This window comes from Arvicanthis niloticus, chromosome 26, assembly GCF_011762505.2.
Source record: "Arvicanthis niloticus isolate mArvNil1 chromosome 26, mArvNil1.pat.X, whole genome shotgun sequence".
Taxonomy (NCBI): Eukaryota; Metazoa; Chordata; class Mammalia; order Rodentia; family Muridae; genus Arvicanthis; species Arvicanthis niloticus.
The window spans coordinates 31,065,686-31,088,719 of record NC_133434.1 but is presented as its reverse complement, the minus strand read 5'-3'; the positions used below and the strand labels follow the sequence as shown (position 1 = coordinate 31,088,719).

At 35.5% G+C, this 23,034-nt stretch overlaps 1 protein-coding gene and 1 long non-coding RNA gene across 10 annotated transcripts in view; one reads left to right on the top strand and one right to left on the bottom strand.

Annotated features, from left to right (window-relative positions):
* Myo9a (myosin IXA) overlaps positions 1–23,034 on the top strand; it is a 173,139-nt gene that overhangs the window by 75,720 nt on the left and 74,385 nt on the right. For all 8 annotated transcript variants that reach the window (XM_076925466.1, XM_076925467.1, XM_076925465.1 and 5 more), the window contains 5 exons: positions 2,288–2,483; positions 6,941–7,060; positions 12,564–12,639; positions 18,502–18,648; positions 20,578–20,617. In XM_076925466.1, the coding sequence (XP_076781581.1) occupies positions 2,288–2,483; positions 6,941–7,060; positions 12,564–12,639; positions 18,502–18,648; positions 20,578–20,617 (579 nt within the window). The remainder of the gene's footprint in view (positions 1–2,287; positions 2,484–6,940; positions 7,061–12,563; positions 12,640–18,501; positions 18,649–20,577; positions 20,618–23,034) is intronic.
* LOC143439300 (uncharacterized) overlaps positions 2,320–23,034 on the bottom strand; it is a 104,818-nt gene continuing 84,103 nt past the window's right edge. The window contains exon 6 of one of the 2 annotated variants that reach the window (XR_013107597.1): positions 2,320–2,453. This is a non-coding gene — a long non-coding RNA (uncharacterized LOC143439300). The remainder of the gene's footprint in view (positions 2,454–23,034) is intronic. The other variant, XR_013107596.1, reaches the window with a different exon arrangement.

Sequence of the window (23,034 nt, the reverse complement as noted above, 5' to 3'; positions counted from 1 at the left end):
GTTAAGTATGCTGACATAGTGTATAAAAGGTCAGTGAGATGAGACTATTAAGGATGAGTGAGATATTTTAGTGAATTCTAAGAGCAGACATTAGGTTAAATCTTGAAGGGCTTCTAGGCCACATTAAAGGACCTTAGGTGAAAGCACCTAAGGTTTTTAGTGGAATTCGGGAGTCCCTGTACAATCCATCCTGTTGGAGCAGTAACAGTCCTGTGTCAGCCTTCTGAGTGCTTCAGTTACAGGTGTTTACTACTAACTTCACTACTGGAGTGTAGTCTTTTGTTGAAGTTATTATAGGAACTGTGAAACTATTAAAACAGATTTGTGTTTTTAAGGCCAGCAGAGAGGGCAAGACTAGATTCTTAGAATTTACTAATTCTCTCTCTTTACCCCCCCCTTTTAAATTGAGGTGAAATATTAAATTGAATCATAAGAATAGCAGTAGAAATGGGGAAGATAAGGTATAGTGTGGAGATCTTCATATACTTTATAGATGTTATAAATGAATATTTTATGGTGGGAAGTAATTGAATCTATTTGAGGTGCCATATCTGAGATGGAATACATAGGTGAGAAGCAGATTTTAGATATAATTTATAAAGTAAAACAAAATTTTGAGAAATTTTGAGCCTGTTGTTAGATGATGTAGTTTCTTTTCTAGTGTGGTAGTAAAACACTATGTTCAAGGCAGTTTATGGAAGAAAAACTTTATTTGGGCTTACCATTCAGAAGGTAAGAGTCCATCATGGTAGGGTATGGCTGCAAGTATGGTGGCTGAAGGAGAAGCTGAATTGCTCACATCTTGAACTCAAGCACAAAGCAGCAAGTTGGAACAAGTAATGGTGTGAGTCTTTAAACTCACAGCCTGACTACATTGGCATACTTCAGCAAGACCTCACCTCTTGAGCCCACCCAAACAGCATCACCAAGTGGGAACCAAGTATGCAAATGCTCAGTTTGTACAGAGCCATTTATAATATAGTATACACACCTGTTTCTCTGATGTTTCTGTATGTTACTGAGCAGATTGAAACTAAAAGGTGATTAAAAGGTGAAATTATATACTCACTAAAGAAACTAGACAATTCTAGAGAAATTACTGGAGATAAAAAGGGATATTCACAATGAGAAAAGTGTGATCCAGTTGATAAAATGTTAATCAAAAGTTATTTATACACAGTAACTTTGATTCAGACTTTAACAAGCAGAAAGAGACCAAAAGTAGCTGTAGTGTTGAGATTGTAGGTGTGGTGAGAGTGCTTATCTACTGTGTGTGATGCTCTGAGTGTAATTGCTAGCACTGCAAAAGCTAGAACTGAATAAAAGTGGCTGTAGACAAATCTACTGTTGTGTTACAGGGCTCACACACAAGACATCAAACCCAAAACTTGGGTAGCACTTTTAAAACAGTTATCCCAATTACGTGCCATAGGGTAACTTAGGCAGTTACTATTTATTTAAACGTTAAGCAAAACTCTTCCAATTAGTTGATGAATCAATCCAGAAAAAAAAAAAAAAAAAAAAAAAAAACCACAACTAAAACTAATTCTAACATATATATTTTCAACTGAAATAGTTAGGACTTCAGTATTTTAAAGTTTGTAGAATCTAGTTAAATCCTTTAAGACAAATGCTTGACAAGAAATTAGGATAAAAAGTATATCAGGTTCTATCTCAAGAAACTTGTAAACGTGCATATGGAACCCAACTGAGTGGGAAGGGCATAATAAAAATCAGAAGTCAACACAAGAACAAGAACCATAAAGAAACCAAAAGAGCCTCTGGGAATGGTGGTGGGTTCCTTTAATCCCAGCATTTCCCAGGGCAGAGGTAGTGGATCTGTGTACATTTAAGGCCAACATAATCTACATAATGGGTTCTAGGACTAGCCAGGACTACATAGTGGTGCCCTGTCTCAGAACAAAAGAAGTCCTGCCAAAATTGAAACAAGATCAACAAAGTCTAATGTGTTAGTTCCATTTTAATACATAACAATATAAACAAAGTATATTAGACAGTAGCTGATAATAGAAAACTATAAATTATATGTTTCAAAAGTAACAAAGGTACTTCATTCTTCTGTACCACTCTTTCTTTGTGCAGGGTCAGATATTTATAATATACTAACTGGCTAGTATTCAGTTCTTTTCCATTGCTAATTCTTTTATCATTGAAGAAGAAAATAAAACCAAGCTCTATAATCTCTATTCACCCCCACTATTCAAACCTACTATCTTCTTGATTTTAATAGTCTTTTTCAGAAATAACATTTGTACTTTTTTCATAGGATTTTCGGGAAAAAAATACAGATCATATGCGTCCAGACATTGTGGCTCTTCTGAGAAGTAGCAGGAATGCTTTTGTTTCTGGGATGACTGGCATTGATCCTGTAGCTGTTTTCCGATGGGCAGTTCTCCGAGCATTTTTTAGAGCTGTAGTTGCTTTCAGGGAAGCTGGGAAAAGACATATTCAAAGAAAAAGTGGTAAGCCATCCTTGCTAGTATTCTTCCATGATAATACTTTTTATTTTGTTCTGTTTTCTTGTCACACTCTGTAATCATGCTTCATGGATGATAAATCACACACTCCTTTAAGTGATTAAATGTATGTTTCTGTATGTATATAGGCATATGTTGCTCTATTTTCATTAATAGATATTGATATAAATAATGAGTATCTTAGTTAGGGTTACTATTATGTGATGAAACAACCATGAGCAAGGCTGATTAAAAAGGGGAGCATTTAGTTGGGGGCTTGTTTACAGTTTTGGAGGGTTACTCCATGCCCATTATGGTATAGGCAAGCATGGTGCTTGGAGCAATATCTGAATGCTCATATCTGATCTGAAAGGTTCAAACCTCAAAAGCCCAGGCCCAGTGACACCTCTTGCAAGAAGGTCAGACTTACTAATTCTTCTCAAACAATCTTACCAACTGTAGACCAAATATTCAAATATATGAACGTACAGGGGCTACTCACATTAAAATCATCACAGTGAGTATAAGGCATGTAGTAGTTATGAACAAAAATGCAAGCTAATAATCAAATAATGATTCAGAATTTGATTTTAATGTTTTCTTCATTTTGTCCATCTGTATGTTTTTTTCTACAAATTTAATCATAATTTAATGTAAAAAAGCAAATTAGGAAACAAAAATGTTGGGGTCAGGCAGTGTAGTATGGTAGAGTCTCTTGCTCTAGTCACCTTATCTGTTAGCTAATTTTGTAAGTAAGAGCATGTTTTCTTTTCTAGTAAAGAGTGATCTGTTTACTTCTTAACCTGATAACTTGGTTTATTGAGTTTTTAGTTTGAATTTTATAAATGATTTTTTTTTCTGGGTACTTCCTCTTTAAGCCATGAGACACTCCATTTCCTATTGTTCATGAGGCCAAGTTCATAGACACATGTGGCCATTTGAATGTGTATAGTTAGAATCTTCTAATTTATATGTAGTTGAGACATGCCTTTCACTAGGAGTATATGCATACTTCCTTGTTCTTCTGTGGCTCCAAACTAACTTGTGTATCATAGGAGTAAACAAACCTTCAAAGTCAGCTTTTAAACTTCAGTTCTGATTTTTCACCTGGAAGGTAGAGTCAGTCAGACTATTCAACTTCCATGCCAGTTTAGTCTACATAATGAGTTCCAGGACAACCAGGGTTCTTTAGAGAGACTTTGTCTCAAAGACAAAACAAAACAACCCTACAACAAAAGCAAAAAGTAATCCTAGGGAATCCCAAGTGACTTGATTATTAGTAGACTTTCTCACTGACTTAGTCAATGTTACAGTGCTGTGAAGAGACACCAGGACCACAACAAACTCTTATAAAGGAAACCCTTTAATCGGAGTTGGCTTCAGAGGTTTAAGTTCATTGTTGTCATGGCTGAAATCATGGCAGTAAACAGGCAGACATAGTGCTGGGAAGGGCAGGAACAGAGAAACCCTGGGCCTACCTTGAACATTTGAAACTACAAAGCCTTCCCCCAACCTCCCCAGTGACATTCGTCCTCTAACAAGGCCACATGTACCACTACAAGGCCACACCTCCTAAACCCTGTCATGTAGTCCCATTCTCTAATGTCCAAGCATTCAAACATATGAACCTATGGGGACTATTCCTATTCAAACTACCACATCCCCATAGGAAATATGAAAGGGAGTTCTTGTGGTTGAAATGGTTAAGATGATAGTAATGGCTTGGAGAGGTGACTCAGCAGTTAAGTAAATGCATCTGCTGCTTTTCCAGAGGACCTGAGTTCAGTTCCCAGCATCCTTGTTAGGTGGCTCACAACCACTGGCAACTCCAGCTCTAGGGGGAAATCAAATGTCCTCTTCTGGATAGAGTTGCACTCAAGTGTGTATACACAGAAAATAGATACATGCACATGAATACAGTTTTTAAAAGGGATAATAGAAGCATTAGGGAAGAAGTAAAGAGCAGCATTATAATTAACTACACAAGCATGGAATAAACATAATTTTTACATTATAGTTAACTACACAAGCATGGAATAAACATAATTTTTACATTATAGTTAACTACACAAGCATGGAATAAACATAATTTTTACATTATAGTTAACTACACAAGCATGAAATAAACATAATTTTTACATTTTTTAGCACTCCAATTTGAGAGATAGGTGCTTAAAGTAATAACTCTAATTCTATGGGGATGGTCATACTGTTTAAACAGTAACATACTGTTTAAACTATTTGTTTAATAGTAACAGTGTAAAGAAAGTGATAAGGGCCACTTTTTGAGCAATTGAAACTGTTTTTTAACTTAGACTAGATATAGATTACTATGTTAATTATATTTTTCATACCAACTAATTTTTAAAAACGTGTTTGGTATAAAAGAGGGTAGTGATGAACGAAAAGAAAACTAAACATGTCTTAATATATAGAAAGCAAATAACATCCTGCCACATAACAAGGAGTTCAAGAAAGAAATCACAAGGAAAGGTAGAAGATACTTTGAGCTGGAGATAAGAACAAACAGTCTCTACTAATCCTTGCTTGGTTAGTTTATGTCCTTCCATGCTGTTTTTGGACCAGAGAACCATAGAAATTTTGCCTGAAAATGATTATTGGTTACATAAGTCATCGTATGGGTGTTTTATGCACTACTAGGAGAAAACCAAATAGTATGTCACAATGCATAGTTCAAAAAGTGCTTATAGACAGGTTTATAGAGTTCAGAACACCTGCATTATAAATCAAAATATCAAGCAATTAACCCAATGCTCTATTGTTTCTAAGGAGGCTTGGATAAAAGGATAAATAACATAAGCAGGACATCATAGATTAGATTAGATTGAACATAACTGAGTACAGAGTAAGAAACAAGCAAACCCAGAAAAAATGTAGCAAAACTAAATAGTATTATCAGTTGATTGAGTGGATTATAATTGTAGTTCACAGAGTATTCTTTTTCTCTACTCTCCAAATTTGTCCACTTGACCTCACTGTCCATGTGCAAGCTAATCTGATACTTGGCCATCAGGGGTAAATTACTGCTAATAATGAAAATTGAGTATTTTCTATTAAAGTATCTTGTAACAATGAAATGACATTAACCTGTCTTTTTATAAAAATTTAAATATTTCTAATTGTTGGTTCTCATCTTGGCTAAATAATCCATTTTAAAAAGTTACTTTTTAATTATCAGGTAGTTACAATGTTTAAAATGGATTTTTTTATGTCTTAGATTTTTATGTATTATCTGATGAATTATAAGATTATATTTTCTCTGCTAAATGGTCTTTTTAACATAAAGTTTTAGTTTTTATCAGTTTGATAAAATCTTGAAGAATATTTCCTCTTTTTAAAAAGATTGCTACTTTTATATACTATCTGATGATTAATAAGATTGTGTGTTCTGTGATAAGTGTAGATAATATTTTCCAAACTTAGAAATCTAGGTTAGGAAATTTTAATGAGGTGAAAAAATACTTTGTAAGAGCTTTTTAATTAGTCTTTCTTTGAGCTTTAAAATTAATATCTTGAGAAGTGTTTGTGATTTATGACATTGAGACCTATTCTTAGTTGTATGATAAAGTCCACTAATGGAGCTTCAGTTCATTATGTGTCACTTAATTTGTCCCTAGATTATACAGTTGTCAGTTTTAGAAGCAAAACTGTCCAATATAGTCGTCCCTCCTCTAACTCTATTCTTAAGAATGGCACTCAAAAATTCATCTCTTCTGAAATATGGAAACTGTGCCTTCTACCTTAAATCAGTTTCTTGCTGATATTTATGGTATTTATTTAAATGTTATGCCCCCATGCCTTACTGCCCAAATGACTCACTTGGTTGGCACTCATCGGAGTGCTTTGGTCTTTACTCTTGTCTCTTCTCTTTGCTGCTTGTAATTAATTTTATCTCCTTTTCCAGTGATGAGGTATGTGTTCTCCAGCTGTTTTTCAGATGTATAAGTGTGGGGTGCTGCTTGGGCTCCCCTTTGTGGTGTGCTACTGCTTACTCTTAGCACACACGCAGTAGACACTGACAAGACAGTTGTGCCTGATTGCCAGACTTGTAAAAGACGATACATTTCTTTGTAATTGTTTGAGTCTAATTTCTCCAAAATTCTATGAATATTGCCAACTATTATGCTAAAGATATTTCAGAAAGGAATAATTTTCTAAGAACAACCAGATGATACTACTTGTTGGAAATGTTCCTTATACTTTAACCTAGAAATTTTAATAGAGCATTAGCTTAGAATGCATTGATTAATAAAATAGATATTTGTCATATTTGAAAAGAATATTTGTTTTTTTCTATTACTTGCTAGTTGGGGAGAATCATTCATATTATTTAATATTTCAAAATACATTAACATAGTTGTTATCATTGTGTTTGATTCTCTTACTGGTTTGGGTTTATATAATGTCTTTTTTTTTTTCAATTTTTTGTTTTGCTTCTTAAGGACATGATGATACAACACCGTGTGCGATTTTGAAAAGTATGGACAGTTTTAGCTTTCTCCAACACCCAGTTCACCAAAGAAGCTTAGAGATTCTGCAGAGGTGCAAGGAAGAGAAGTACAGTAAGGCTTCAAGTCCTCTTAACCCTGTGTTGTCACATCCATTTGGAAATGGAAATCAAGAGCATCCATGAGGGTATCATGGAGATTGCATAGGAACATGCCTTTCACAGTCCTTTATGCAGACTCTTTTGCTTTCTCTTGAAATTGCTGATATACCTGTTCTTTAATGTCAGTGATTTTGACTGTCCTGTTTGCTATGCACCACATTGTTAGTTATCTAGGCCACCATCACTGAATTGGTTCCCAATTTCGTCTTGGAAGTATCTGATTAATTGCATAAGAATATGCAGTAATTTTTCTCTTGTTTTTTGAAAGTTTTAGTGAAATGTAATTCAAATAAAATAAGAGAACAATTTGGTAAGTCATATATAGAAACTCATGAAATTAACAAAGTGATTATGATATTCAACACTTCCCAAAGCTTCCTCATATCTGGCTAAATTTTGTACTTGCTTATGTTTGATTCTTAGATCAGCAGTGTTATAATTGTGAATCTCTAGAGAATTCATTTAAGTTGACTTTAACCCTTGACTCAGACTTTCTATGCCTGATATAAGAAAACTCACCACATCAGAATTTCAGCATAAAGAATAACATTCAGAATACATATCTGTTTATTATTTAAAATTGATATAAAAGATGCACTTGGTCTCCATTTCTTCCTTGGCTTTTTGTTAGTGTGCATGAAATAGGTTCTTCGGTCTTCTGTGTGGTTATATGCACTCCTACTCTGATAAGTCATTTGTTTATAGTGGGCCAAATTTACTCAAGCTCTGCATGGCGCATTTAATAAATTGCCACGCATTTAGGTTACTACTTTTATTAGAGTTTTCTAGTTGAAACTTTATAATATTTTACTTAATAAAAAATTACTTTAAGTGGAAGTGCTTAAAAATAAATGCAGTGAGTTCTTTTTCACTCTATTGGTATAAGAAAATGTTTAGTGTGTGTGTGTGTGTGTGTGTGTGTGTGTGTGTGTGTGTGTGTGTATGTGTGTGTTATATACAGGTGCTTTTGGAAGCCAGAAGAGGGTGTCACATTCCTTGTATCTGGAGTTGTAGGGCATTTGTGAACTGTCTGATGTGGGTGCTGGAAATTGAACTCATGTCCTCCTGAAGAGCAGTAAGTGATCTTAACCACTGAGCCATCTCTCTAGTCCTTAAATTCTTTCATTAAGAAAAAATGTGGTACAGCCAGTCTGGAAATCAATCTGGAGGTTCCTCAGAAAATTGGAAATAGATCTACCTGAATATCCAAGTATGCCACTCTTTGACATATACCTAAAAGATGCCCTACCATACCACAGGGGCATGTACTCCACTATGTTTATAGCAGCCTCTCCAGCGATAGTCAGAAGGTGGAAAAAACCCAGATGTCCCACAAAGGAAGAATGGATACAGAAAATGTGGTTCACTTATACAATGGAATACTACTCAGCTATTAAGAACGAGGACATCATGAGTTTTGCAGGCAAATAGATGGAACTAGAAAATATCCTGAGATAATCATCCTGAGTGAGGTAACTCAGACCCAAAAGGACACACATGGTATTATATACTCACTAATAAGTGGATATTAGCCTAAAAAGTAACGAATATCTAGGATGTAATCCACAGAACTCAATAAGGTTAACAAGCAAATGAGTCCAAGTGAGTATGCTTTAATCCCACTTGGAAGGGAGAAGAACAGAATCACTGGAGGCAGAGAGAAGGAGGGACCTTGTGGGGAAGTGGGCAGGAGAGAAGCTCTAAGGGCCAGTAGAATAAGTGGAAATATGCAACCTCAGAGAGTGAGAGATGGGGGGGGGCTTTAAAAATGCAATAAAATAATGATTGAAGTTTTTACATTAAGAATCTAGGAAAAACAACATATTAGATCTTTAAAAAGAAAAAAGAAGCACATGTTGAGAGCTAAAAATCGTTGATATGGAAAGCAAATAACGTTTTGTAATATGTTTGTTTATACTGTTGCTTTAAATAAGGTACCATACTATAAGATGAATGCGTAGCATAATGACACACACTTCAAGGCAAAGAAGGAAGAAGAAGCTGGAGTCCCAGAACCACCTTTGTATTTGCACTATTAATGATCCAGATACATATGACCAGCCCAACTATTTTAAAAGATTCTACTACCATGACAGAGACAAACTTGTAATGCAGTAGACTTAGGGGGACAGTGGCGATCCAAAACATGTTAACAACCAAGTTAACTCACTTTGTTAACATTGTGTAAAAGAAAACGTATGTGATCATCTCAGTAGAAAAAGAAAAATTTCCCATAATTCTTTTAAAACTTGGCAACTAAGTGCTCCCAGTTTCTAAAGCTTTGCATAAAAAATCTTAGAGCAGACTTGCTCCAAATACTTAGAATCAAGGTAAAGATATTTCATATACCCACTTCGATACAACAACAGAGATAGAAAAGGAATTAAAGTGAGTAATTAGTTATCTGAGTATTAAAATGGTAAAAATCTAAAAGAAATGTTTTAGAATTAAAACATAAACTCAACAATCATGTAGGGTACCTATTATGTACACAAAATTTATTTTTAGCCGTAAATAAATGAAGTTTATAAATGCCCTTGAGACAGCCAGTCTTCTCCCATCACAAGAGTGGGTCTGTGTGTCACTCTAATATTATTAAAAAAAGACTACCATTTCCATCTTTGGTATGCCTTTATTTGGTAGCTTTTACATCTCTGCCAAAGAAGCCACAGTTTATGTTGTGAGCAGCTCCATTCAGTGTTCCAGCAGAGCCTTCAACCAGTAGGTAATAAGGAACTGGGTTTCTTCAGCAACTTGTCTGAATGACCTGAGATTGAATCTTCCTTATACTAGTCCCATGAGGACTGCAGTCTTTCTTGGCAGCTGGAGTACAACCTAATTAGAGACTGTGACTTAGAATGACCTAATAAGCAACTCCTAATTCTCAGTCTTTTGGAAACTGGATAGATGAGCCTGGGAGCAGACTTAAAATCTCATCTTCCTGTGGAAAATGGTCCAGTGGTAAGGCTCTTGAATAGTGTACCTAAAGCCCTGGATTCAATACATGGTCATGCAAAAAGGGAGAGAAATGGAAGGGAGGGAAGAGAGGAGGGAAAGAAATCTGTGAACCAAATAAGAAGTACAGAAATAGATTCATGTAAACATAATATGGTGCTGAGATAGTTTAGTAGAATAAAGGTTTAGCTCAACAAACTATAGTATTGAACACCTTGGTATTTATTTGTTAAAAAAGAACTCTCTTGCCATGAAGAGTTAACCTTGAAATGAGTCATGCTGATTTAAGGATCAAAGCCATTAAATTTGTAAGAAAACTTAAGAAAAAAACAGGCAAAGATTTAGGATATATAATCATCAACTAAAAGTAGAGAAAAGTGATATTAAGGTTCCTCAAATTGAAAACTTAATGCTTTTCAAATAATGTTAAGAGAACAATGTTTGGCTGTAAGTATCTGCATCTGTCTCAGTCAGCTGCCGGATAGAGCCTCTCAGAGGACAGCCATGCTGGGCTCCTGTCTGCAGGCACAACACAGCATCAGTAATAGTGTGAGGGTTTGATGCCCGCCTGTGGGATGGATCCCAAGTTGGGCTGGTCACTGGACAGCCTTTCCTTCAGTCTCTGCTCCATTTTTGTTCCTGCATTTCTTAACAATTCTGGATCAGAAATTTTGAAGGTGGGTTGGTGACCCCATTCCTTCATTGGGGACTCTGTCAATGTGTTGGAGGTGGTATCTTCAGGTTCCCTCTTAGCACTGCTAGGCATTTAAGCTAAGGTCACCCCCCCCCATTGTGTCCTGGGAGCCTCTCACATCCCAGGTCTCAAGCCCCCAATGGCTGCATATTTCCATTCATTCTCCTGGACCTCTGGGCTTCTCTCCTGTTTCTCCCCCATACCTGATCCTGTCCCCCTAGCCCCCCTGTTCACCCAGGTCCCTCCCTCCCTCTGCCTCCCATAATTATTTTGTTCCCCTTTCTAAGTGTGATTGAAGCATCCTCATCCTTCTTGTTAAACTTCTTATAGTTTGTGGGTTATATCATGGGTATTCTGTACTTTGGGCTAATATCCATTTATCAGTGAGTATATACCATGTACTTTTGGGTCTGGGTTACCTTACTCAGGATGATAACCCCTGTGGAAGTGTTAGGGGAAGAACTGAAGGAGCTCAAGTGAAGGGAATGGCAACAAACACTATCAACTAACCTGGACCCCTGGGAGCTCCCAGAGACTAAGCCAACAACCAAAGAGTATGCATGCACTGATAAGGCCTGGTCCAAGAGCCCTGGCACATATGTAGCCTTGTCTGGTCTCAGTTGGAGAGGATGTGCCTAATCCTGTAGAGACTTGTGGCCCCAGGGAAGAGGATGCTCAGGGAGGGGTTGCCTTTCAGAGGCAAACAGGAGGGGGAATGGGATGAAGAATTCCAGGAAAGAGGACCAGGTGGGAGGGCAACATCTAGAATATAAATAAATAAGATAATTAATAATGAAAAATATGTATATAGAAACAAAAAGGTGAACAAACACCATACCACAGCCTGGGAAACAACATCTTTAATGGTTTATAATTCTGATACCCAACAGTATACTTAGAAGCAAAATATAATACAAAGATTTATACCTGTAGATTAATTTAAGGAACATTAGTCTCTTGAAAATATATTTTCTAGTCATGAGCATGATTTGACCCTTGATTTCTTTTAGTGATGTTTTACAATTTTCAATGTAGATATCTTTATTTACTCTGTTAAGTTTACATTATTTTGATTTTATGAATGGAATTAGTAGTCTTTGATAATTTACTACATTTGTATAGAAATAGAGTTGATTTCTACGTATCAATTTAATTTCTTGTATTTTTGCTAAATGTATTAATTATAAAAAGACTTGTACATTCTCTTTAGGACTTTTTTTCTGTATGATTGTATCATTTTTCATAAAGGTCTTCTGTAAAGATGCATGATTTCTTCCTTTCCTATGGATCTTAAACGTTTGTGTGTCTATATATTATGAAATTGATGACCTTATACTTACTGAGCCTGCAAGAAAATTCTGTTTTTAAATATTCTGTTTTAAGTATTTTAAATATCCATAAGGAAAAAAAACCACTCTTTGGTTTTCAGTCTTTATTTGTAAGATCAATAGATCTCTAAAGTATATGCTATATATTAGCAATGTATTTGTTGCTCAAAAGTGATACAAAGGGGGTATGTTAGTCATGTTTTGAGTAGGTGAATTTTATATATATTTAGTTTTTAGCCTGTTTACTTTTATATTTCCTAATGTTAATGTTTAAATGAAATAAATAAGAATTTTCTGTTGAATTTCCTATTTGGCTTCATTTAATCAAGTTCTCATGATAGTTATGGAACTTTTCTTAGTATCTGACAGTTATCAAATGTTTAAAACTTAGTTTATTAATTCTTTAGAAATTTTCCTTTAGTATTTTGAAAATGCACTAATTTGTTTACATTTTCTACTTTTTTTTTTTCTTTTGTTAGGTATAACCCGAAAAAACCCAAGAACACCTCTTTCTGATCTTCAAGGCATGAACACTCTAAATGAAAAAAATCAACAGTAAGTTTGGTAAATGTTTATAAGGCAATATGAAATGAATAACTATCTTATATTTTTGGATATTGCTATATAGCCTGGCAGCCTGTGTGATTTTCCTGCCCTAGGCTCAGTGCTAGGATTATAGGTATAAGCCACCACACTCAGATTTTTGTTTTTTTTTATATTTGTGAGAATGTGTTGTGGGCATGTTTGTGTGGGTAAGGGTGAATGTATCATGGCACATGTGTAATGCTCAGAAGACAGCCTTGGATGTCAGTCCTGTGTTTTACCTTTTCTGAGGTGGTTGGATCTCTTTGTTGTTCACTTCTGTATACATCAGGCTACCTGCCTCACAGATTTCACTGTTCTGTCTTTGCATTGTGTCTTAGCATAGGAGTACTGGGTTTATAGATGTGTTAGGGCATCCAGCTTTTACATTAGTTGTGGGGTTCTTTCTCAGATCCTCAGGCTTATGCACCAAATGCGTAAAGCACTGAGTTGTCTCCTGTTCACAGATTTTGTTTTAAAATGTAATTTATTTACTTTGTCTTTGTTGTGGTTGGGAAATGTGCATAGGATGTGTTTGAATATGAGAGAAAAGGGCTGGAGAGATGGCTCAGTGGTTAAGAGCACTGACTGCTCTTCCAGAGGTCCTGAGTTCAATTCCCAGTAACCACATGGTGACTCACAACCATCTCAAATGGGATCCAGTGTCCTCAGAGCAATAGTGTACTCATATACATAACATAAATAAATTTTAAAAAATGAGAGAAAAACTTGGAGGACCAATTTCTCTTTTTCACTCATGCAGGACCTAGATATCAGACTAATATAATGAGTCTTGACAGCAAGTGCCTCATTCTCTGGGCTGTCTTGTTCTTCCCACACTGGGGTTTCTATTCTATTTGCTTCTTGGTTTGTTTGAGATAGTGTATCATCTAGTATAGTCTGTCTTAGAGCTTGCTATGTAACCAGAAATTGTCTTGAATTTCTGATCCTCCAGCTCTAAAGTGTTGGGAATATAGCCTTGAATCACCCCACACTAGGGTTTGACAGTTTTTCATGTCTTTGACTTGTGTATCTGCCAAGACATCTTTTTCAGAGATAGTTCCTTTTTACATATTTTTTCTCCTCTGAATAGGCCATGCTTTCTGAGTATGTTGTGTGTGTTTATGATTTCTAGTTTTTATATTTTGATTGGTATACAGTGAGCATTTGAGTATGATAATGTGATAACTAGACGTCAGGTCAGTCTTCCTTTGCACACCTTATCTGTTCTTTGACTTGGTTTGTTTTTCTTTTCTTTTGCTGTTTGCTTGTTTTTTAACTGTAGACTCTTTTCTATGCCCAAAATCAGCTTAAGGTATACCGTTAAGAACTTCTCAGGTATTTTATGTTTCTTTTTCTTGGACACATACAGTTATTTTCTAATTTTATGCACATATATGAGTTATTGTTAGTATCTGATCTCCAAAACAGAAAAGGAGAGAATGTTGAAGGCTGGGGGTGGAAATGGTGATTACCTTTTAAGTCCACTGAAGGCATTCAAGCTTACAACAGGGAAGAAGGTACAATAGCGTTGACTATGTATTTGGTTTTTTTTCCTGCATGATTAAAACATTTATCACCTCACAATTCTCTAATATATGGAGGAGAAAGTTCTTTTGGCCCATGTTGGCTATAAGCTGTTTACCTCTTTTGATGTAAAGGTTAAATAACTGCTAAGTGTTCAGACGTAGCTGAGGTTTAGCAGAGAAACCTTTTCCTGGAAGCTACAAGCTATCAGTAGACCTTAGATTTCCAAAATACAGTCATTTTCATGTAGCTTTTTTTCTACGTTTTCATTTATTAATGGTTGACTGTAGACTCAGAAATATTGCATATGGAATTCTAAAAATAAAAAATTCCCCAATTTAAAATTATGTGCTATTCTTTATGTAATGAATGTTGATTCTTACCATTATTTTATTTTATTTTATTTTTTTCAGTGTTTCAAGACAGGGTTTTCTGTGTAACCTTGGTTGTCCTGGAACTTGCTCTGTAGACCAGACTGGCCTTGGACTTATAGAGATACATCCGCCTCTGTCTCCCACATGCTAGGATTAAAGGCAGAGGTCACTTACACACTGCTCTATTTTATTATTAATATTGCCAACTTAATGGCAATATTAATAATAAAGTATAATAAATTAATAATAAAATATGGCTCATTTAGAAATGAGACTTATCATAAGTATTTGTCTTAGTATTCATTGCTTTGAGGAGACACCATGACCATGGCAGCTTTTATTAAAGAAAGCATTTAACTGTAAGCTTGCTTACAGTTTCAGAAGTTTAGTCCATTTTCATCATTGTAGAGGCAAGGTGGTAATATGCAGGAGGAAGAGAGGAAGCTTCTGAGCCTGGTTTGGGCTTTTGAAACCTCTAAGCCTACTCCCAGTGACATACTTCCACCTATAAGGCCACACCTCCTAATCTCTATCAAGTATTGCCACTCCCCAGTGACCAAACATTCAAATATTTGCACCTATGGGGTCCATTCTTATTCAAACCAGTACAGTATTTATATGTAAGAAGTGAATACTGACTGTAGTAGACTTGGAATATATAATCTCTGTGAAGAAAGGGGCTGACTACTATAGTTTTATTGGAATACGTTTAGCTAGTGCAATTGTTGTCTCAAGTGAGGAGACATATCTGGTGTTTCTTGCCTGCCATGAGATGGGTAATATTATTTCACCCCATAACTTTTTTTCCACTCTAGTACTAGGGGTTGGATTTAGAACCTTGTTCATGCCAGGCCAGCATTCTACACTGAACAATATCCCCAGTCCCAACCCTCTTTTTGCTGTGTTTGTTTTTGGTAAGATCACACTAAATTGCCCCAGCTGATCTTCAACTCACATCATAGTCCAGGCAGGCCTTGAACTTGTGATCCTCCTGCCTTAGCCTCCTAAGTGAAATATAGGCCTTTGTTGCAAGGTCTTGGCATCATTGTTGATACTTAATGAGCTGGTAGTCTTGAATTAAATGCTTTTAACTTTTTAAATTGTTGCTTAGTTAAGGCTTCTTCACTTTATGCTGTTGATCAAATTTTTATTTTTCTTTCTTGTCATTTTCTTTCATTTTGTTTGGGACAGGATCTTGCTATGTAGTCCAGAGTGTCCTTGAATTCAGGCAGTACTCCTGCCTAAGCTTCTCAAATGCTAGGATGTATAGAAGTGTACAATTATATCTGGCTTTTGATTAAAAGTTTTATGGTTAAATTTTTACATGTTTTTTTTAATTACTTGAAAAAAATTGTTCCACATGCTTTTGGTTATGGGCTTTATTGTTGGTTCCTTTTTAAGGTGTACTTTTCTGGTTCTTGAGCCTTCTCTGTGGTAATTTCACTCTTCCATGTGCTTATGTAAAACAGTCTGTACTAAAGCATTTGGGTTCCTTCATTGTCCTCTTTTATTTGATTTTCTGTCTCTTTTTGGTTTTCTTTATCTCTCTCATTTCTTCACTTCTAAGGCTGTTGATACTGGTTTAAAAAAATCTTGGAGTGTTGTGTAATTGTTTCTCAGACAATATACATTTGCTGTATCATCAGGCCATGCCAGCGTTAACCTCAAATGAGAGGTGGGAATTGTTATCACCACTCACTCCTTCCATCATCACTTCAGTTCAAGCTGTCATTCCATTTTGTATGGATTATTCTAACAGGTTTTGTCATCAGCCTCCAAAGCTTTATCTTCTACAGTAGTCAGATGATTGTTTTATAAGATGAATCATGTTAATGTTTTACTTAAAATTCTCATGTCTTTCTCTCATCCATTCCAGCAAAAGCCAAAATCCTTAGGCTACCTAAAAATGCACATTGTATCATGGCCTGTTTCTCAGTGTATCTCAGACTTAAGAGCAGCATGCCCATCTTAGGAATTCTGTGTTTGTTCTCTCTTAACAACATAACTGCTTCATTTTCTTTATTTCTTTGTAATTTCTGTTTAATTAATTTAAAATATTTTTGTAACAATCTTTTTATATAATACTAAGGCTATCTTTGAGCTCCTCAATGTAACCATGCCTGACCCATAATTCATGAACCTCTTGCCTCTCTTTCCCAGTTTTGGGATTACAGGCCTGTATCACTACACTTGACATCTTTATTTAAGCTGAACCTTTTATATGAGACCTTCCCTAACTACTGTATTTTAAAAGCTTATTGTATTTTATTTTATTTAGTTTTTCTCTTTCATCTGGTTACTTGGCCCAGAACATGGTTTCCCATATACTTATTAGTCTCTTCATACTTATAAATCTTGTCATAGTAAGGATTTTAGTTTGGTTTTTTTAATGCTGTATATGCAGTGATAGAAGAATAATTGACATGTATTTTAAACTAATGAATGAATGTATTCTACATGTTCATATGTTACTAGTGTACTTAATTTTCAGGAGTTTCAAGTTTTCCTCCTAAGTATTTATAGGTTCAAGAGTTTCAAGTTTTTCTTCTCAGTATTTATAGGATTCTTTACTTTTTCTTAAGAATATTACTTGTAGCCCCTTTCCCCCTTATACCTAGATAGTTTTCTTCCTAGGTGTTTTTGATGTTTGTTTTTTTGTTTGTTTTATTTTTATTTTTTGAGACAGGGTCTCTGTAGCTTTGGGTGTTCTGGAACTCACTATGTACAATAGGCTGGCCCCAAACTCGCAGAGATCCCTCGGCCCCTTCCTCCAGAGGGCTTGAACCACTATGCCTGGCTCTCTTTGTTTTTTTTAAAATTGATTGCTTTGGCTTCTTTTTCATGCTAGATGTTTTCCTTGGATGTCCAATGAGTATTACTCAACTATTTATGTTTAAGATTGACGAGCAGTGTCAGTCTGGATATGGAAGGTCATCTCCTGAAACTTCAGTGTATTTTTCTCTTGCTTGGCTAAATTATCCCCCACAATGTTTGCCAACTAACTACTATTATTCCTCCTCCTCCTCCTTCTCTTCCTCCTCTTCCTCTTCTTCTTCCTCTTCCTCTTCCTCCTCTTCCTCCTTCTTCCTCTTCCTCCTCTTCCTCTTCCTCCTGCTCAGATATTCTCATTCTTGGAAAAGTTATCCAACTGAGTACCTCTATTTTCACTTTTGTAAATTACTGTCCTCCTCACCTGTGCATACTGTTGTTCAGATTACAGACTTTCTCTTCCACCCCTTGTCCACAGAAAGAAAGAACAAAGTCTGGGAAATTAATATGCTACCCATATTGCAAAGATTGTTCTCAGTTTTACTTTTTGGTTCTCTAGGTGTTAGTTCCTTTGAAATATTAGTTGAATTTTGTAACGGCATCTGTAGAGATTTAAATATATTATCTTTACCTGGAAAGCCCTTCATTAAATGTTATGCTATAATTACTGGTAATTTGTTCATCCCTCTGCCTCTAGTGCTGTTAGTAATAGCACTCAGTCTATAGCAACAGCTTCATATATTTGGTTGATTATCAGGAGCATGTGTGTTTATGAATAAAATGTTTCAGAAAGAAATAGATATTCCATAGATTCATGTGTTCTATTAGTATTCTAAATCCCAGTGGGAGCTTTTGAAAGTTCTAGAAAAGAAGAAAGGCATCATAGAGTCTATTATGTATTAAAACATACAACTTACATATAACACTATGTTAATGATGTCACCTATACATTACCTGTAGATTTGTATATGAATGTGCCTAAATCCACTAAAACTTTTTTTTCTTTGTGACAGAGAGGTTCCACTTGATTGGTAGCTATTGTAATAAAACTATTTTATGTTGCTTAGCATCTTTTAATGTTCCATTTATATAATGTACTATATTTTATATTAATAGAATAATATAGAGATAATTAACTTAAGCAAATTATACTAATTTTTTTCAGTGATACATTTGATATTGCCTGGAATGTCAGAACTGGCATTCGCCAAAGCAGACTACCAACTAGCAATACTTCCTTGCTTGATAAAGATGGGATATTTGCTAATTCAGCAAGCAGCAAACTCCTGGAAAGAGCTCATGGAATTCTCACGTCAGTATTGGTTATTAATAGACTTTTAAAAGTAGTATTTTACTAAATTTTCTTACTGAACAAATAATGAGAGATGAAGTACTATTGTCATGGATATACTTTTGATTGAAAAAGGGTAAAATGTACTTAGTTTTTAAAACTATGAATCTAATGCATTATATATATCATTACTTTGTTTTCTGTTTCAGTTTCCCTATTCACTATTAAAACTCAGAAAGGGTTAAATTTGTTAATTTCAGGGAATGATTATTATTATTTTCTTCTAGAGAAACAAAAAACTTAGCTTTTTAAGGATTTCCTCTTACTTTTACAATTATGATTCTTCAAATCTAGCACTTGGAATGGAAAGTCTGATGTCTGTTGTGACTACTTATCTTTCACTTCCTCATGAAGGAAGTAGTTTGGACCTGGAGACAAATAGGCATGATGCTCCATTAAACTCAAATAGATTTTAGTTGATAACATGAATGGATTTTAGGCATTTCCTAGGCATTTATTTTTAATGTGTGATAAACTAGATCTGTACCTGAATTGGTATTTTGAATCTCTATGGAAGTAATTGCTTAATAGTAATTTACTTAAGTCTTGCTCTACTCTGGAAATATGTCCTAACTCACTTAATTCTTTCAACAATGCTAAGAAACATGTGGCCTCACTTTCCTCACTTTAGAGTCTATCATAGTAAAACCAGGGGTTAGAGAAGTTCTACTTTGGTAGGTGGGAAACTGTTCATGACAGCCTTTATAACCTCTCAGCCAGTGTTCTAAGCATTGAGCTGTATTTGCTCTTTTTCTTTTATTTATTTATTTATTTATTTATTTAACACTCCAGACTTTATTCCCTCCTGCCCCCATCCACCCTCCAGCTGTTCCACATCCCATACTTCCTCCCCCAACCCCCTGTCTCCATGAGCATGTACCCACCCCTGACCCCTCACTCTATCTGACCTCTAAACTCCCTGGGGCCTCCAATCTCTTGAGGGTTAGGTACATCATCTTTGATTGAACACAAACCCAGTAGTCCTCTGCTATATATGTGTTGGGAGCCTCATATCAACTGCCTTTTTGGTGGTCCAGTGTTTGAGATATCTCAGGGGTGGTCCAGATTAATTGAGATTGCTGGTCCTCCTGCAGGGTTGCCCTCCTCCTCAGCTTCTTTCAGCCTTTCCCTAATTTAACCACAGAGGTCAACAGCTTCTGTCCATTGGTGGGGTGCAAATATTTGCATCTGACTCTTTCAGCTGCTTGTTGGGTCTTCCAGAGTGCCATCATGATAAGTCCCTTTTTATGATTACTCCATAGCCTCAGTAATAGTGTCAGGCCTTGGGACCTCCCATTGAGCTGGATCCCAATTTGGGTCTGTCTCTGGACCTTCTTTTTTCTCAGGATTCTCTCCATTTCCATCCTCATAGTTTTTTCTTTTTCAGACAGAAAAAGAGTTGTATTTGCTCTTTTTCTGAACCCTTAATAAAAGTTCACTTCCGTTTATGAGTAGGAAAAATAAATAGAAAAAGATTAATTTCTAAAATGAAAGATGTTTTGTTGAAATGTGTATTTTTAACTATTAATGAAATTTAGGCATATCTTAAAACTCTTAAAATGGTAGAAATCAATCTTGGTAGGTGTTGGAAAGTAGAACCCTAACTATACACAAGATATTGAAATTTAGGGTTCAGAAGTACAGCCCCACATCATTAATCTTCAGGGTCAACTCTGCTTATTCCCAGTGTACACTGTTGGGACTCCCTCCATGTCTTGTCTTCTCTTACTTTTTCTTAGTGATACCTGCTTGATTGAGTCAGATGAGGTTTTGAACAGAGGGCACACATTCTCCAAAGGATGAGTTTAGTTGCCCTGAGAAGGCGCTTTTATCACTCTTATACTGTAGTTTTTTATTTTTCTTCTTCTAATGAATGTTTTGTTTTTATAGGAGAAACAGAAATTTCAGGTCAAAACCTGTTCTTCCAAAGGTGAGTATTGTGGAAGAAACTTTATTACTCCTTATTGAATAACTATTTTTTATTATTTGTGCCACCAATGTTTATAAATCAAGTATAAGAAAAACCTTATTTATTTCCAAAATAGAGACTATATGTACTTAGGTGAATCCATTTTAAAAATAACTTGTTTGTTAGGAAATGGACAAGCCTAAATAGTTCAGGTAGATAATTACTTGTGACAAACACCATTCTCTAGTTTCTATAGAAGCTCTGAATATGCAAGTTCTGTTTTATATATAATTAGTACTTCTCATTTTTCTTGAGCCACCTTAAAGTGAAAATCTGAATTTTGAGAACGTTTCTAGTTTCTCATTATGTAGCTCTCATTTATTACAGATATTATACAGGATTTATATAAAGAGTTAAATAGTCTGTTGTAACACTTAGGTCTGCTGTTGTAGTATAACACAACTTTAGATAATATGAAACTGAACAAATATGTACACCTGCTGATAAAACTTTGTTTATGAACATTGACTTTGAATTTTATATAAATTTTTATATTAAAAACAATGAGAAGGTTTTTTTGTTTGTTTGTTTTTAAAGTTGGGGGTGAGGTACTGGATTGGTCTCAGGTCTAGTCTGCGTTGTAGATGCAGTGAACTCCTGGGAGTCTTTCCCCATATTTTTTATGGAGACAAGGTCAGGTCTTGAATATCTCTGGAATAAGTTCATAGGTACATTGGATTTCACACTTCTATTGCATTCACTCAAAGGAAGGACTTCTGAGTTCCTTACTTCTGGGAGTTGATGGATTCCAAATTTCTGAATGTCTCTAGACCAGTGGTTCTCAACCTGGTGGTGGGGGGGTCACATATCAGGTATCCTATGTATCAGATATTTATATTACTCTTCATTACAGCAAAATTACAGTTATGGAGTAGTAACAAAAATAATTTTATGGATGAGGTCACCAGAACATGAGGAACTGAATTTAAGGGTCATAGCATTAGGAAGGTTGAGAACCATTGCTCTAGACCATGGGGAGGGGAGGGAGATATTCCAGGGATCCACTTTTTATTGCATTTCCTTTCTAAAATAAGAGATACAGTATAAGCAGAAGTTTAGGAATTCAGTAGAGGGATACATTAGCAGACTACATCAAGGAGAAGAAATGATGAAGACTGAAAATGGCCTGAGGGACTTAAAGGAATACCATCAAATGAAAGAATCTGCATATTATTGGTGTATCTGAAGACAGAAAGAAAGGGACAGAAAACATTTCAAAGAAATAATGGCAGGAAGGTTCCCAAGTTTAGGGAAGTAAATAACTATCTAGAGCCAAGACATTAAATAATATAAATCTAGAGAGACCTATACAAGACACAGTATAATCAAAATAGTAAGATAAAATTTTAATAAAAATTTAAAAGCTGTATCTTGTTGTATATATGTTCCATAATCCCCCCTACTTAGCAATCTTGCCTTTCAAAATGGAGATAATTTGTTTCAGACAAAAGCTGAGAGAGATTAGAACATGTGCCTTGTTAGAAATACTGTAAGCAGTTCTTCAAGCTGCATATAAATGGTGCTAATTAGTAACATGAAAACATAAAGTATAAAACTGAATGGTGGGGATCAAAAACCATTTGGCCCCTACGTGGTAACACACTCAAGGCTGTGAATTTTGTAGGTAGGCAGTTCTTACCAAATGGGGAAAAGATAAGGATATGACACATGTCTTAGTTAGGGTTTTACTGCTGTAAATAGACACCTTTGACATCCTTTCTTTAATTCTTTTTTTTTTATGGCATATTTTGTTTATTTACATTTCAGATGTCCCCATTTCCCCTCCCTAGAGACTCCTTATCCCATCTCCCCTTCTTCTTTTTGCTTTTATACCATTTTAATTACATGCAAGTATTAAGGTCAGTTCTAGGTTGAGGAACTAGCAATACAATAGATGCAAATAGTCAAGGAACAAGCAAGACAATAAAAACAAATAAAGAACAAGCAAGTCAATAAACAAAGTTCACTGAACACTCCTGTGATCACTGTTTCTAAGGGCTTATCAGGATGACCAAAGTATCTGAGCCTACTTCCCTGTCCTAGTCCAAAGTCATTTTCATGTCTGAAGCCTACTTCCTTGTTCTAGCCTAAGATTTAGATTCTTGCCCGAAATTACTTCTTTGTTCTGGCCAAATGTCAGATTCCTGCCTGAAACCTACTTCCTGTCCTTGGCCCATGTCAGATTCTTGCCAAGCAGCCTCAAAAGCTCTCTGCCTCTTCCCCTTTTTTATTTTATAAACAAGACTGAGCCCATCTTAGGTTATTCTAACAAGAATGCCATTTTTACCTGTTGTGGAATATGCATTATCAAAAGCAATGCACTTCTGTCTTAGGTTGGTAAGGCTCTATGTAGAATCTTACTCGTCCCTGGCTTGCCA